Source organism: Mustelus asterias, chromosome 14, assembly GCF_964213995.1.
Source record: "Mustelus asterias chromosome 14, sMusAst1.hap1.1, whole genome shotgun sequence".
Classification (NCBI taxonomy): domain Eukaryota; kingdom Metazoa; phylum Chordata; class Chondrichthyes; order Carcharhiniformes; family Triakidae; genus Mustelus; species Mustelus asterias.
This window is the reverse complement of record NC_135814.1, coordinates 50,784,673-50,802,386: the sequence shown is the minus strand read 5'-3', so window position 1 is coordinate 50,802,386 and position 17,714 is coordinate 50,784,673. Positions and strand designations below refer to the sequence as shown.

At 45.7% G+C, this 17,714-nt stretch overlaps 1 protein-coding gene across 1 annotated transcript in view; it reads right to left on the bottom strand.

The window, feature by feature from the left end:
- The window catches only part of kalrna (kalirin RhoGEF kinase a), a 790,772-nt gene that overhangs the window by 318,292 nt on the left and 454,766 nt on the right, over positions 1 to 17,714 (bottom strand). The window contains exon 11 of the mRNA XM_078228353.1: positions 13,617 to 13,808. Coding sequence (XP_078084479.1) covers positions 13,617 to 13,808 — 192 coding nt within the window. The remainder of the gene's footprint in view (positions 1 to 13,616; positions 13,809 to 17,714) is intronic.

Sequence of the window (17,714 nt, the reverse complement as noted above, 5' to 3'; positions counted from 1 at the left end):
GTGCGTGTCACGATGGGAGAATCGGGCCCTTGCTGTTTATATATAGATTTCTGAAGGACTTAAATGAAGTTTCTCACACATACAGAATGCATGATAAACCTCAGCCAGTGTCAAGAAGATGAAATAGACGACCAATAGTTTCTTTCTTTCCCATTTTATTGACTGATTTCATTCAGCGTCAAACCTTAATACTTGGGAAGCAACAAAACATTTGGGATTCATGAATGCTCAATTGCTCTCATCATGAAGTAACCTGTGATTGCAGTGTTACCTTTAACCCGATATGTTCTCTATTAATTTGATCAACTATTTGTTTCCCTGTGCTATTGGCCTGTGTGGGCTTACTGCTCAGTATAGTTCCATTCTTCTTGACTGCTGGTCAATGGTGAACATCTAGTTCCACAGGTTACCTTGGTTTTATCATCACAGGGATATCATTCATATTTAATTTGCTGCATGATGTTCCTCTATTCCAGCTGTGAAAACTTAATGGAAGCAATGTTCAGATATTTTTCCTCCTTGCGTTCAATGAACTTCAACATTAGGTTATAAACTGCTGTAGCTATTTAGTTCTCCAACACACAATTAGTTTATTGAGGGATTTAATTAATTGGTATTTCATTAACAGTATTGCTTTGGATATCTTGTGGATCCAGGATGGTCTACATCCTCTCAGCTTAACAGGTATCTGTAATGACTTTAATCAGCCAATTGAGGTGGGCCTGTTAGAATATGAACCCCCTGATTCAAATTGATGGGGCAATCAGGGAGCCCCTTGCTTTGTACTTAACTAGGCATGTCAGTTCCTCTGGGACTCCTAGTGCTAACTGAAAGCACTCTGCATGCTGTTGTCAGACTTGTAAATAAAGGGATTTTGGTGAAGAGACTTTTGCCTCCGAGGACTTATTACAGTGTCATAATATGTAATGAATGCTCATTGTTGATTTTTTAGAATATACTTTCATAAACTAACTTCTCCCAAGATCTCATTCCATCAGTGCCACTTTTCCTTAAATCAGAAAATTTGTTTTTATGCTGAAAGAACTCAATTGGTTGTAAGTCTTAAATGTAGTAAATCTTTAAACTTATTCTACACAGCTACTTACAATGTAATCCTGAAGACCAATGTTGAGGGAAAATCTGACCTTTACAGAAAAGCAATAAAAACACTGGCATCAACTATTCAATGGCATTGAAATCACAGTTAAAATTTAAATCAAAACTAGCTTCAAAAATTATCAATGACATGCAATTTATTTGTCCTCTCTAGATGCAATCGTCCAGACACAGCAAGAATTGCTCTGCTCTGTACCTTAAATGTTACAAATTAACTATCATTTTTGTCCTCTCAATTGAGAGCAATTTTTAGTGACATTCAAATCCATTAATCTTTCAACATAAATGTCATCTCTAATATTCGGTCGCCGGGGTGACAGTGATTGCTGACAGCACAAAATCTGCATCAGTACTCAAACGTGCCAAAATAAAGCAAGCTGTATCAATTATAAAACTGTAGATGTGGATGAACTTCAACATTAGGTTATAAACTGCTGGAGCTTTACTTCTGTATTTAATGAGCATAGTAAACACTGCTCAATCTGATTACAGTCATGTATTTACTGTCAGCATGCATAGCTTTCTTAACGTTATATAAGATTAGTATTGAATATGTTGCTGAGAAAGTAGGTTACTATCCTAAAATATTAACAAATGTGTGCTAGACTCTCCATATTGTTTTAAAGTTCACAGTATGAAAATGGTTTCCCATATCTGGTTATAAAATGTACACCTGACTTCATGCTCAAGAATGTTAACGAGTTCTCAACCAAGCCCATAATAATGGTTATTTCAAACTAGTGGCCGTGATTTTCTGCCCCCGATTTTGGTGAGCAAGAAAGCCGGTGGTGGCGGAGAATCGAGGGGAAGTCCCAAACTGGCTTTTACACCGACGGGACTTCCTTGCTCAATTGTCCCCATCCCCAACAATAACATAATGAAGTTCCCACCATGGAAGGTCGGGAACCTCATGAACATACATTTAAATATTATTAGTGGGCTTCCCTGCTCTACTATCCTTTCACTTAGGGAACCATCCCCCCCTCTCCCCCTCCACCAACGTGGTGCAGAGATTACAATACGTCTGGTGAACAGTCCCCGCCAGGGGCGCATAGGTAAGTACAGCTCCTACGTGTGAGGGTCATCCCCGGATAGCATGGTGCAGCAAGGTTGGAGAATCCCCCCCACTACATTCAGATCTTCCATGACATCAACTACTGCCTTAAAGAACACAGCCCTGTTTGTCCCTATCGGAGATGTTAAAATGATTTGAAAAGAATGTTCAAATCTAAACAGCATACCAGCAAGAACAATCTGAACAATGCTTTCTGGATAGGCTGGCATTTGTAAAAGCCAAATTGATCCAAGTCGTCCCACAGAGAGAGAGAGAGAAAGAGAATCCTCTGAAGGTTCGTGATGAAGGAAGGTCCATTAAGTCCTGGCTGACCACCTTAATGCCAGTTTGGATAATGGAAAAAATATCAAATCAATCTCAACCTGAAGAATATTTTTCTGTTTCTGACAAATGGAGTAACCCTTACCTTCACAGAAGGGTTTAGATTGATAGGGGGGATTTTCCAGCCACGCTCACCCCAAAACCGGAAAATCCCACCCGAGGTCAACGGACCTTTGCATGACCCGCCATCCCCCCGCCCGCTACGATTCCCACGGCGTGCGGGATGAGAAAATTCTGCCTTTAGTTACCACTACAAGAATGATATGGAAATTATTACAAATATTTTCATACATGGGGTTAGTGGAATATGAACTGCTTTACCACAAATCGTTATTGAGACAGGGATTTAAAACAGTTAAAAGTGACCCGAATAAATATTTGAAAAGTTGCGATGTAAAAGAATGTGGGAAAGGAACAGGGAAAAGACAACAAGTCAGCAACTCTAGTTGAGTGTTAGCAACAGCACCAGCACAGGAATAATGGGCAGAACAGCCTCCTTCTGTGTCACAATTCTTACGCTTCAGATCCTGTAGGTGTCACTTCTGTGGTATCATGCAGAGTCTGACAAAAGAACATCTATACAAGACTCCTAACATAAGGTAGAGAGAAAAGTAGTGTCCTTCATGACAGATTTCAGGAAGAACAGATGTGGCCTAATTATTGTAATCATCTTTACTAAAACATACAAATCTGACAGCTCTGAAACCATTATATGAATAAGACATAGCAACTAGACAGTAAGACTTTATGTTCTTGATTCATCAGCTTTGGATTATTACTATCAATGTACTTAGCGATGCATTACATTGGATCAGCTAAATGTGCAACTACACCAGAAGCTTTTAAATCTTTACAATTCTATTGCTGACAACAATAGTTATTCTACAGATGGCAGGCAGCATATACAAGACACATGTCAACTCCTGTCATTTATCATTGCAAATCAGATTTCAGCTATACAAAAGCATTTCATATTTATGTGGCACATTTTGTCTCGAATATTTAAAAATATGTAATTATCTTCCAGAATGTTAAATGATTTAAGTTTGTTAGAAATTACAACTGGCAATTTACAAATTCCAATGCAACTCCTCTGTCCAGTGTTTTAATAAATATATTGATCTTTCAACATCATTACATTTCATTGAATAATTTCAATGGTTGAAATAAATGGGTTAAGGTCTCATTAAAATATTGAATAGAGGAATAGATAAATGTCAAGTTGATGTAGAAGAACATTGATGTGTGTGTGTGGGGGCGGGGGTGGGGATTGGGAAAATAGTGGGGAGCTGTGCCGGGAGGCTCTCTGACACATTCCTGTCACAAGAAGGTTTGAAAACTGCAGGTAGGAATGTGAATCAGTTGCCCAATTGACTGCAAGGCAGCAGGTTGTCAATTTAAATAATTAAGGCCTGAATTAGGGACAATTTCCAGGACCACCAGAAATTTGCTCCTGTGGAATGGTCCTTGCACCATGGGGAGGCCACCACCACAATGGTAGCAACCACTCTGGAGGTCCACCACAGCCAGAGGCTTCCTTATCCAAAGAGGATGCTGCCAGCAGCAAATGTCTCACCTGCAGTCCCAACTTTGCTGCCAGAGAGGTTTCGCTTCTGATTGGAGGAGTTTGTCTACTAGATCCCTCGAAAAATTTAAATAGTTTAAACCCCCTAAATGTGCCTTCATTTTGAGGTACCTTACATTATTCTACCTGCCTCTGCAACACCCACTTCTCCCTGTGGGGACTGTTCAGGTTCTAGAGCAGCAGGGCTTATGATAGGTGTGGTGAACCACTGTAACACTGTCTGTATATGGGATATGCCTGGGCACGCCCCTGCTGCCTCAATCCGGGGCTCCGCCCTCCTCGGGGTATAAAGGTGGCTGCTCTCCGCCCCTTTTGCCTCAGTTCGGGTTAGCCATCGGTTTGGGAGCGCTTCTGTTCTTGTTAATAAAATCCGGTTGTTTCGCAACCTCTTGTCTTTGCGTGAATCAATGGTGCATCAATTTTATTAACAAAATTTTGAAATGGAGCAACTCCTGAAACCTGACAAATTGGATTTGGATCCGCAGGCAGTTGGCGCCTCTAATTCTTTTGATCACTGGCTGCGCTGTTTTGAGACCTTCATCGCCTCCTCCTCCTCCGTCGTCGGAACAGACATCGACAAACTACACGTGCTCCACGCCCGTGTCAGCGCTCACGTCTTCGCGCTGATCCGAGACGCAGAGACTTACCAGGAGGCAATCGATCTCCTCAAGAGCCAGTACAACTGGCAGCCGAACGAGGTCTACGCCAGACACCTCTGGCCACTCGCAGACAGCAGCCCGGGGAATCGACTGAGCAATTCCTGCGCGAACTGCGTGCACTCGGCAGAGCCTGCAACTGCAAGGCCGTTTCAGCCGCCCAGAACGCTGACGACCTGATCAGAGATGCCTTTGTCGCGGGCATCAGGTCGACCCATATCCGGCAGCGCCTGCTGGAACAAGGTGGGCTGGACCTGAAGAAAACTGTGGAACTTGCCAGCTCACTGGACGTAGCGTTCCGGAACCTCGAGGCCTACACCCCCGACCACGAGGGCGCACCATGGACACCGCGACCGCAGCCATCTCTGTACCGGGAGGGCCGCAAACCTACACCACGTCCCGTCCCGAAGCCAAACTGACCACTGCGGCAGTCCCTGGAGGCCCGAGGTGCTACTTCTGTGGCCTGGAGAAGCACCCACGACGACGTTGCCCGGCGAAAGACGCGATCTGCTCTGGCTGCGGTAAGAAGGGTCATTACCTGAAAGTTTGCAGGGCAAAATCGGCCCCCAGGCCGAGCAGCGCCGCGTGCGAACCGCGGGAGGGACTGCCTTCGACGCCATCGACCGGGTGCGATCCGTGGGTGCCGCCATTTTGGACACCAGCGGCCGCGTGCGACCCACAGAGGCCGCCATCTTGGACGCCATCAGCTACGTGCGACCCACGGGAGCCGCCATCTTGGGTGACGCAGCCGAGTCACGGGGGCCGCCATTTTGGGAACCGTCCACCGCATCGCCTAATCTGACAGTGGCCTCGGTCGCGTTGGACCAGTCCAGGCCTCACCAGCTCGCCTGGTCGATGATGGACATCAAGGTAAATGGCCACACTACTAACTGCTTATTTGACACGGGGAGTACGGAGAGTTTCATCCACCCTAACACGGTGAGGCGCTACGCACTGCCAGTACTGCCAATGCAGCAATCAATCTCCATGGCCTCGACGTCCCGGTCAGTGAATGTCCTCAGGTACTGTGTAGCGAATCTGACTGTACGGGGCACGGTGTACAACAAGTGCAGGCTCCTTGTGCTGCCACAGCTCTGCGCTGCCGTACTACTGGGGCTAGATTTCATGTGCCACCTCGGGAGCGTCACTATCGTGTATAATGGGCCTTTTCCCCAAATCTCCGTCCAAAATCCACAGCTAACAGACCAGCCACTGCGCACCACCTGTGGTCTCTCGACCCTCAAAGTCGCCCCTCCCTCGCTCTTTGAGCACTTCACCCCCGACTGCAAGCCCATTGCCACCAAAAGCAGACGGTACAGCGCTGGAGATAGAGCGTTCATCAAGTCCGAGGTGCGACGCCTCCTGAGGGAGGGGATCATTGGGGCCAGTACCAGTCCCTGGAGAGCCCAAGTGGTGGTTGTCAAGACTGGGGAGAAACTTCGCATGGCCATTGACTACAGTCAGACCATCAACCGATACACGCAGCTGGACGCGTATCCCCTTCCCCGCATATCTGAAATGGTCAATCGGATTGCACAATATCAGGTGTTCTCCACCATTGATTTGAAGTCTGCATACCACCAGCTCCCTACCCGCCCGGAAGACCGCCAAAACACTGCCTTCGAGGCGGATGGCCGTCTCTACCACTTCCTTCGGGTCCCCTTCGGCATCACCAACGGGGTCTCGGTTTTCCAGCGTGAGATGGACCGAATGGTAGACCAGAACGGGCTGCGGGCCACCTTCCCGTACCTGGATAACGTCACCATCTGCGGCCATGATCAGCAGGACCACGACGCCAACCTCCAAAAATTCCTCCACACTGCGGCACTCCTCAACCTAACCTACAATAAGGAGAAGTGTGTATTCCGCACGCGCCGCCTCGCCATCCTTGGTTGTGTTGTGGAGAACGGGGTCATCGACCCCGACCCCGACTGCATGCGTCCCCTCCTGGAACTTCCCCTCCCCACCACCCTCAAAGCGCTGAGGAGATGCCTAGGCTTCTTCTCATACTACGCCCAGTGGGTCCCCAATTATGCGGACAAAGCCCGTCCGCTCATCAAATCCACATCTTTTCCCCTAGCGGCGGAGGCCCGGCTGGCCTTTTACCGCATCACAGCGGATATCACGAAGGCCACGATGCACGCCGTAGACGAATCCACCCCATTCCAGGTGGAGAGCGATGCGTCTGATTTTGTCCTAGCCGCCACTCTTAATTAGGTGGGCAGACCCGTGGCCTTCTTCTCGCGCACCCTCCAGGGCCCTGAAATTCGACACTCCTCTGTCGAAAAAGAGGCACAAGCCATCGTGGAGGCGGTGCGGCACTGGCGCCACTACTTAGCTGACAAACAGTTCACCCTGCTCACGGACCAACGGTCCGTTGCCTTTATGTTCAGCAACGCGCAGCAGGGCAAAATCAAGAACGATAAGATTTTGAGGTGGAGGCTCGAGCTCTCCACCTACAATTACGACATTTTATACCGGCCTGGGAAGCTCAATGAGCCCCCAGACGCTCTGTCCTGGGGGAAATGTGCCAGCGCGAACCTAGACCGATTACAGACCCTCCACGATGACCTCTGCCACCCGGGGGTTACCAGGTTCTTCCATTTCATCAAGGCCCGGAACCTGCCATATTCCATTGAGGAAGTCAGGTCTGTAACCAGGCACTGCCAAGTCTGCGCGGAGTGCAAGCTGCACTTCTACCGGCCGGACAGAGCGCACCTCATCAAAGCCACCCGCCCTTTCGAACGCCTGAGCGTTGACTTCAAAGGTCCCCTCCCCTCCTCTGACCGCAACATATACTTCCTCAACATCGTTGATGAGTATTCGCGGTTCCCCTTTGCTATTCCCTGCCCAGATATGACCTCGGCCACGGTCATCAGGGCCCTGCACAGCCTCTTCACCCTGATTGGTTTCCCCAGCTATATTCATAGCGACCGGGGGTCCTCTTTTATGAGTAACGAACTGTGCCAGTACCTACTCTCCAATGGCATAGCCTCGAGTAGGACCACCAGCTACAACCCCAAGGGGAACGGACAGGTGGAGAGGGAGAATGCGACAGTCTGGAAGCCCGTTTTATTAGCTCTCCGGTCTAAGGGTCTTCCAGTCTCCCGCTGGCAAGAGGTCCTCCCTGATGCGCTACACTCAATTAGGTCACTACTGTGCACGGCTACCAACGCCACCCCTCATGAACGAATGTTTGTTTTCCCCAGGATGTCCTCCTCGGGGACCTCACTACCGTCATGGCTGACGTCCCCTGGCCCTGTCCTGCTCCGGAAGGACGTGCGGACCCATATGTCGGACCCCCTGGTCAAAACGGTCCAGCTCCTCCACGCCAACCCCCAATATACCTATGTGGCGTATCACGACGGGCGGGAGGACACGGTCTCCATTCGCGATCTGGCCCCCGCAGGTAATACGTCCCACGGCCCCTCACCTCCAGCTCCCAACGTCGTCCATGATGGACCAGAGTCGCAGCACGCTCATTTAGCCCCCGTGAACGGCACGCCTGAGCCCCAGGAGCAGCCTCCACACACCCGGCAGTCTGAATACGCTACGGACGGCTTCACCGGTTACGGACTGGAGCCTGACCCATCACCGCGGCCTCCTGAACCGGCGCCACGGCTGACATTGCGGCGGTCGCAGCGTCAGATCAAGCCCCCGGAGAGACTGAACTTGTAACTTGAATCAATAACTTGTGACTGTCGTTCCACCACCTCGCCCCCGCCGAACTCTTATTTAAACAGGGGGTGAATGTGGTGAACCCCATTCACTGTCCCACTGTCTGAAAATGGGATATGCCTGGGCACGCCCCTGCTGCCTCAATCCGGGGCTCCGCCCTCCTCAGGTATAAAGGTGGCTGCTCTCCGCCCCTTTTGCCTCAGTTTGGGTTAGCCATCGGTTGGGAGTGCTTCTGTTCTTAATAAAATCCTGTTGTTTCGCAACATCTAGTCTTTGCGTGAATCAATGGTGCATCAATAGGTCTGGCAGCACCAGGCGCTGCCTGCCATCCGTCATTGCATGATGAGCTTGGCAGTGGCCAATTAGGAGGCCACCTCTGGGAGGATAGTGCCTTTAGGCCAGCTCCTGGTAAGTAAAGGCTCGGGATCCCCATTTGACCCTGATGTCAGGATCCCAAAGCCCATTGGAAAATCCCTCTGCTTCGCCAGTCGGAAAGGACAACTGTGGGAAATTAGTGTTCTAGTACTGATGCAGCTTTATCTCTGACTTACGCAGTTTCCTGCCAGTGGCCAGGGTTGATGCATTTATAGTGTAGTAAAAATACATTTGATAACATATTATCTAATTTGGCCGTCTGAGACACTGTGGGTGGAATTCTCCTGCCGCGCTGGTCTAAAAGCCAGAAATTCCTGCCCGACTGTCAATGGGGTTTCACATTGTCCACAACCCGCCCGCTAAGATTCCAATGGCGGGTGGGATGGGAAAATTCTGGCCTTTATTTGAGGTCTCCTTCCATTCCCAACTATTCCAGTTACCACCATTGTTAACAACAAACCATGTACTGATGACATCTTCCACTGTTGAGATAACTATGCTGAAGACTAAGCCGGCACATTTGTCACAACTTCTCCAACTCCTCTGATTCTAGTGTCTTGCACATCCCATATTTTAATCACTCTGATTGACACCATGCTTTCAGCTCTTTGGGATGCGTTACCACATTAAGTGCTCAGTATAAATGAAAGTTGCTGTTTTTCTTTACTTGCTGGAGCATTTTATTCTCCAGGAGATTAAACCTGTTAACCTGCAAAGTCAGGAATGGATTTATCAGTAAGCTGTGGTTCTGCGCAATTCCACACATTTTAAAATCAGCCATCATAATGTCAGGATATTGGGTAAATATTTGCAGTGTTTGTAATTCACTACAGAGGGCAAGCTAATCGCAGACATGGGCACAAAGTGCTGCATTCAAATGGCATTCAGTGAATATTATTTCACTGTTTGAGGTATAAATGTTCAGTAAGCAACTTCACAATTGCCATATTTCCTACATTATAACAGTGACAACACTTCAAATGCTTTTTGAGATGGTTGGTGGTGGTGAAAAGTATATCAATACAAGTCTTTTTCTTTCAATTGAGGTACTAAAACAGTTAGCTAATATCATTAGCAGAATGAATACACTTCAATAATAAAACATTAAACAAAGGGGAAACTGTAACCTTAACTGCATAGATACCAAGACAATTAGTCTGCGATCAGCATAGTGTCATTTTCGGAAGTCCCATCTTCCTTTTGAAGGGATAATGAAAAGTCAGAACTTACAGTAGTGCTGTTATTTGTGAAAATAATACATTTATTATCTTTAGTACAATGCACTATGGAATTTTAAAGGTACTGGTTAAATGCAAGTTTCTGCTATCATTGACAATGCTTGCACTGTGCTTGGACTAGATCCCTTCCTAGTTCAATTCAGGATTGAAATTCCTCTATCAAGCAATGCTGAGTCACTACCGCATTCTACTTGATATGTGCTACTTGACTGCAAACACAATTCTCAATTAATTAGAAAGCCAAGTTCCAACAATTAAATGTTCCAACTACACTTTATGAACAGTTACTCTCCTGGGGACTTAGTTAATCGACTTGTGTGCTCACTGTTCTAACAATTCAAATGCTTAATGGTAAACTCGGGATTATTTAACAGATAACTATAGAATAGTTCACTATGTTTATTTATATATGTGTTCATGCCCTGTAGTTGTTCAGTTGCTTTCCTCAATGATCAGAATCAAAAAGTGTGCATGCTGTAGAAAGCATTGTGATGAAGATATGTCCTTGTGCGCCTGCTGTCAATGTTGTCCATCATAAATTCTTATGCTTGCAGTGGAGAGGTCCCCTGTAAAAGTGCCACAAAGCTATTATACCCCACTGTCAATATCTGTTTATTGGGGAGATTTCCTGGGTCTGTGAATGCCAAAAGAACTGTGGAGAAGAATTTTGGTCCAGACTGGTATATGGCCCTCTCCCACTGAGTGACATAAAGTCATCCAACATTCCACAGTGCTGAGAGGTGGAAATCCTTGCACTGCTGCGGCATTTGGGACAGGTTTCTGGCAAGGACAAAGCAGGAACTGCGACTTCCAGCTTGTCACATTTTCAGCAGCAAAGTGGCTCTGCTAGAATTTCTATTCAGCGTGTCCAAGCTTCTCGTCTCAAGTTAGATGTGCACCTTTAAGCTTGCTGATATTTAAATCAATGTTCTCATTGTCCTACATATATCTCCTGTTGCAGGTGTAAATAGGTCTAAGTGTTTTGATTTAGAATTAACCCACCAAGGAGGCAACAGCCCTTTTCAAACCTCGATATCACAAACTCAAAAATATGTCCTCGAGTGGTACCTTCATGAAAGATTTCAGTTACATGGAGACAAACCAGGATGTTCTCCTTAGAATAGAGAAAGTTAAGGGGAGATTTGATAGAGGTGTGCAGAGTGTTTAAGGATTTTGATAGAGTAAATGAGGGGAAATGGTTTCCAGTGACAGAAGGATTGTTAATCAGAGGATACAGATTTAAGGCAATTGGCACAGCCTTCGAGGTGATATGAGGGAAACATTTTTGACATCGCAAATTATTATGGGGCCGTAATTGCTGAACTCCGGGGTACCTTTCTGGGCAGAACCCTAAGGATTCACTGGAAACCCCCTTGGAAGTTCCCAGGTCAGGATTGCAAGACAATTGCCCAGAATGTTCAAACTTCCTTTGGACAATTGCCAAGCACTGGGAACCATCTGATAATGCGACTTAAATTGCAAACTTCAGATCGCTCTGACTGTCGAACAGTAATAATTACCCAGAAAAGCTCAGAAGAATTAAAACCACTTCTAGCTTCTGGATAACTATTGTAATGACCTCCCCCACCCTCTGACTATGCATGGAACACTCCCCACCCGAGATATAACCTGACCCCGACTCTGCAGGCCAGATCTGACCCAACCCCCCACCTCCTGGTCTAACCTCACCACCTGCCCCCCAGACATGACCTGACCCCCACACCAATTTTTTTTCTCAATAATTAAGTGTCAGAGATTTAAATGCCTTTGCAGCTTGGCAGTTCTTTATGCATACTTATGTCTAATTCTAGCAATTCAAAAAGGGCACATGACTGCTTCAAAAGGAGTCCCTGGACCTATACAAAGAGGTACCTAACCGTCCAAAGGGTGCCTTACCTCTCCAAAGGGTGCCCTACCTTTCCAAATAACTCTGGCAGCTTTAGGCCTTCTTCTGAAAGCCCATATTTTGTGTTTTGGACAACTCACTGTAAATTGGATCTGTTTGATGGCATTTGCACTTTAACGTGGAGTTACCAATGTGGACCACAGATGTGCAAACTACAACCTTTTCCCTATTCCCTTCCCTGGAAAAGAGGGTGGGTGCCGAGTTCAGGGGCAGGACTTCTGGAATCGAGTCTCCAATGCCATTCTGGCTATGCCAGAGATCCTCTCCATCTTTACGAAAATTCAAGCCTGAGCTTCTTAAACAAACCAACTGGTGATTCTTCATTTAGCAGTCTGGATAGTGAGTACTGGCAAGCTATTTGGTGACAACAACATCTGGCAAAGCCCAAATCTGACCTCATCCAATGCCCAAGCACATGTTGTTCCCAGCATCAACAAATGAAAGTGGTCAGGAGCAGGAATCCTAGCTGTTTTTCCATTCCCGAACCTAGGAATGCTGAGGCTAATGGCATTGATCCTACTACCAAAGCGATGAAGATCTGACAACGCAGCATAAATAAGGTCAAGTGTCTAATCAGTACCACTCTCTTGCAAACTATTCTTATTAACATGAGCCATCGAGGGACGTTTTAATGTATTAATATACAAATGGCCGTAAAGGTTGCAGCAGCTATAAACAATTGTAACTAGGTATTGCAGAGGTCAGTTTCCCTTTCGAAACAATAATAGGTGGGTGTTGCAAATGAAGATTGGAATCTTTGCATTTATGTTTATGTTCCAAGTTATGTCCCATTTAGGTCTCCCTTGTATTGCTTTGCACCAACAGGTCATGTTACTCTGGCCCGTAACCCATACTATAGGATGATTGCTTCCTTTAGCTGAGATGCAACAATCATTTGTGCATTTGGATTCTCAACAATCAGTGGTATAGATGCTCTTGTTCCAATGATCCCTACTTTGCCCCATTCTATTCAGCCATTATGGCTGACATCAGATTTTGTCATGGGCAAATTCATTAGTTCCTCCAATTTTTGGAGTCCAGTAAGATCTCTGGTCATAACGGTATTCCTCTCTACATACATCCAAACTTACGTTGGCCCAAAGCAGTTTCATTCAGCTGGATTTTCATTCCAGAGTCGGTAGTGGGACTCAGGCAATTTCCCAGTTTTGTGCGCCTGCCTCGGGAGCGGTGCCTGCAAACACAGAATTTGCATTTCCACAGTTTTTGGGAGATAACCCGGGTCGGGCTTGGCAACCCCCCCAACTTGCAGGTTTTCCTGGTGGTGGAGGAGGCTTGCCATTGGCTGCCAGCAGGATTGTCTGGTCACGCCGTAGTCAAAAGCCATTTATGTTGCACGCCATCTCTGCCGCTGGGGTACCCGCGGCATGGGAGCGGTGGGGTCACTTTGACTTGACCAAAACATCTCACCAGTGGAATGAGCCATAAAATGCCACCCTTTGTCTCACAGCCTAAAAGTTCTGTCACAGAAATCCCCTGGCATATGGGCCTGCTGACCTACTTTACAAATCATTCTGGACTTCAGTGAGGCTTGTGCCAGGAGCAGAATATTCTAAAATTTATCCTAGAACATTTTCTATGGTAATTGGAGCATTAAATTGAATGTCAACATTGTGCAGGCATGAAGCGGTCAAGCATTCCATCTTACCTCTTTTGTGTGGGTATGAAATGACACTGACATATCCAGTAGTAGTTTCCTATGTTCCACTCTTCGTACAAAATCCTGAATCCGTACTTCTAGATGTCGGGCAGCTTTGTAAATCTCCTCTGGATCACATTCTCCAGTCTGAGCTAGTTGCTCTGCTGCCTCCAGCAACTTATCAGCATTGGTGTATGTATTCTAGTTAAAAATGAGAAGAAAATGAAATGGATTTGTGATTGTGAAAGCGTTTGTGTGGCTGTTTGCTCGCTCTACAACACACCCACGGATGATCTATTAAGCCTAAAATGAATCAAATAGATCATTCCCTTGAGAAAAAGAGAGAAAATATAACATCTGGTAGTTTGACCAACGTAGATTAAACAGAATATAATCTTTTGAAATGTAACATTGCCCCAACAACATCAGAACGTCGTGTACATTAATACGAAAGTGCATCTTTATCTATGAAATCCCTGGAGTCTCCAAGAGTTAGCATTTATGTGATTTGGTTCTTGCAGCCCATTACCACAGCAATTTAGAAACCCTACAGTGCAGAAGGAGGCCATTCGGCCCATCGAGTCTGCACCAACCACAATCCCACCCAGGCCCTACCCCCACATATTTACCCGCTAATCCCTCTGACCTACGCATCTCAGGACTCTAAGGGGCAATTTTTAACCTGGCCAATCAACCTAACCCGCACATCTTTGGACTGTGGGAGGAAACCGGAGCACCCGGAGGAAACCCACGCAGACAAGAGGAGAATGTGCAAACTCCACACAGACAGTGACCCGAGCCGGGAATCGAACCCGGGACCCTGGAGCTGTGAAGCAGCAGTGCTGACCACTGTGCTACCGTGCCGCCCCAATTTGTCTTTGACACAGAAATATTTGCCTAAACAAATGCACAAAAGTTTGGATCAATCAAATGATGGGATACAGTCAGGACTGCCTTCCACATGAAGAGAATAATAAACCATTATAATACAAGTGTATGAACACATGACAAATTTAAACTAATGTCCACAAAAACAGTTTAAGTAAATGTTGCATTCTGTATTACCAAAGTACTCTGTTCAGCACTTTCTGCAAATTAGTGTTTTTTTCATTATCTCTTAAAGTTTGCCAGACACCATAAAGTTGACATTTTCCCAGATCCCGAATCCCGGTACAGCCCCGTATACAGTGAACAAGGTGCTGTAAAAATTGCAAGTCTATTGCCCATTTCTGATAAGTCACCTGATGTATATCAGATGTCACCATGTTATGGTGTTTCACAAAAAAAAATCATCCCAAAGCTTTTAGTTCAATAATCTCTCGGAGAGCCACACTACGTAAGTACTTATTATGATTTCATTTATAAGTTTTGATATTCAATATTATAAATGATATTTAATATAGATGTGTAGGTTAGGGGGATGGGTGGGGTAAATAGGTGGGATTATGGGGATAGGGCCTGGGTAAGATAAAAAGGTGGTTCAGTGCAGAGTCGATGGGCCGAATGGCCTTCTTCTGCACTGTAGGGAATCTATGATAATTGATAATGTTTTTAAAAACTAGTTAGAATATAACTTCAATTAGGAAAGTTCACAGAACTCCAGCATGCTCCAGCACACATGTATGTCAATGGTTACATAAAGATTCTGGGCTACTTCATGTTTTCTATTATGTATAATTCATATATAGCCTAAAGGATGCACTATAGCACTATTATGATTACGGTTAATTTGAAAGCATTTGTTATATAAGTTCTGTAAACCAATCAGGAAGTTCTTACGAATTCCTATTAAGAATTTTTCTGCTTGGTAGACTTTACAAAAATGTTTATTTCTGTCCCACTCTGCCTCAAGTTGCAAATGACAATGTTGGCTGATTCAGTCATGTTCAGCTTGTTTCTCAGACTAGCACAGGAATTGATTCAGGGACCTCAAAAGGTGGAGAAGTTTATCATCGTGAGAGATGGGGAGGGAGGCCAGGAGACTCTCGCATCAGCAGATTTGCGGGGTTCGCGCAAGCACTCGTGCCCCGCGAGCAGCTCTCAGTGCCGGATTTCTGGTGGCATCTGCTTCCTGCTGGAAATTCAGCTCCATCCTGTGAGGTGCTCGCTTCACATTCAAGGAGTGAACATGGATAAATGTGTGTCTTAACCAAAACTTTCAATCCTCGCCATGTGCAAATGAACTTACTACAGTGTACATGATAACAGAGAACAGCAGCAAGGATCAGTAAGAAAAATATTTGTGAGTGAGCAGCAGCTTTTGAGGGTGTGAGTGTAAGATCATAAGAAATAGGAGCAGGAATAGGCCATTTGGCCCATGGAGCCTGCTCTGCCATTCAGTAAGATTGTAGCCTTAATACCACTTTCTTGCCTGTGCCCCATAACCCTTGACCCCCTTGTCAATCAAAAATCTGTCAAACTCAAGGTTGAGTGTGTGGAGTTTGCACATTCTCCCCGTGTCTGCGTGGGTTTCCTCCGGGTCCTCCGGTTTCCTCCCACAGTCCAAAGATGTGCGGGCTAGGTTGATTGGCCATTCTAAATTGCCCCTTAGTGTCCTGGGATGCATAGGTTAGAGGGGTTAGTGGGTAAATATGTAGGGATATGTGGATAGGGCTTGGGTGGGATTGTGGTCGGTGCAGACTCGATGGGCCGAATGGCCTCTTTCTGCACTGTAGGATTCTATGATTCTATGACTATGTTCAATGACCCAGCATGCACTGCTCTCTGTGATAGAGATTTGCAAAGACTCACGCCTATAGAAAGGAAATTCAGTGAAGACTTCTCTGCTGACGTGCAAACAGTACACAAAATGGGAAAGAGGTTTCAACGGGTTTAAGGCAAATGTTGGATCCAGTTGATTGAGGCAAAAGTGTGAGAGATGTGAAGGAGACTTTTGCCTTGGCACACCTGATGACATCACCGAGTCTTTTACTGTTCAGCAGTCAGATCCTGAAGATAATGCTATTAAATTGGCAAATTGTGTCACTGATCATCATGCCAATTCAGCACGGTGGCACAGTGGTTAGCATTGCTGCCTCACAATGCCAGGGACCCGAGTACGATTCCTGGCTTGGGTCACTGTCTGTGCGGAGTCTGCACGTTCTCCCTGTGTCTGGGTAGATTTCCTCCGGGTGCTCCAGTTTGGTCCCACAGTCTAAAAAACGTGCTGGTTAGGCGCATTGGCCATGCTAAATTCTCCCTCAGTGTGCCCGAACTGGCGCTGGAGTATTGCGACTGGAGGATTTTTGCAATAACTTCATTGCAGTGTTAATGTAAGTCTACTTGTGACACTAATAAATGAACTTGAAACAATTTCCCTTGGCAAATGCCACCATTCAAGGCGGTGAGGACCTCCTTTCTATTCTGAAATTCCTCCACCTGCTTCTCTGTAGCTGTAGCTGAAAAAACGCAGAGCCTACTGGAAATTTTCTTGCCTCCAGATGTCCTTTCGTTTAACATCATTACTTCCTAACTTTGGTTACAAAATGCCCATCCAATTTAAGCTACTGCAGGTTCTTAAGGGCCTGAAGCAGTGCCAACTTTCCTGCTTCCTCGTTGGTGAGTTGGCTATGGGACGAATGTTTCATGATGGCAGCTTGTCTCTGGAAAACTGGGGGAGGTCTGTAAATTGACCAGGAAGACTTATCAATTCTTCTGGGAATCTAGTGCTCTTATTCAGCCCACCTTCTTCCGGTTAAACTAAATTCAACCACATTGACTCCAAGGCTTCTGGTATGCAACAAAAACTACAGTACATGTACGGGACATATATCAAAAAATACACTAAGCAACATTTAACAACAATTTAATAAATTAACCTTTTCAGAGTCGCCTTAAAGCAATAAAGTGCTCTCAGAAATGCTAAAGACTCCAATAATCAAAGGAATATTTGCTGAATTAAATGTAAGTACATGAAGGAAATGCATTCCATCTTGCTAATTGATGTTAGAAAATTTGAAGAACAGCAGGCCATGATGCTTGGGAGTCACTTAACTATTCCAGACTATTTTTGACTGTGCGTGTTATGCAACTACATTTGTTTTACTGTTCATTTCCTTCACAAAGTACTGCATTATTTTGGAAAGAGAATTAGGACCTACAATCAGT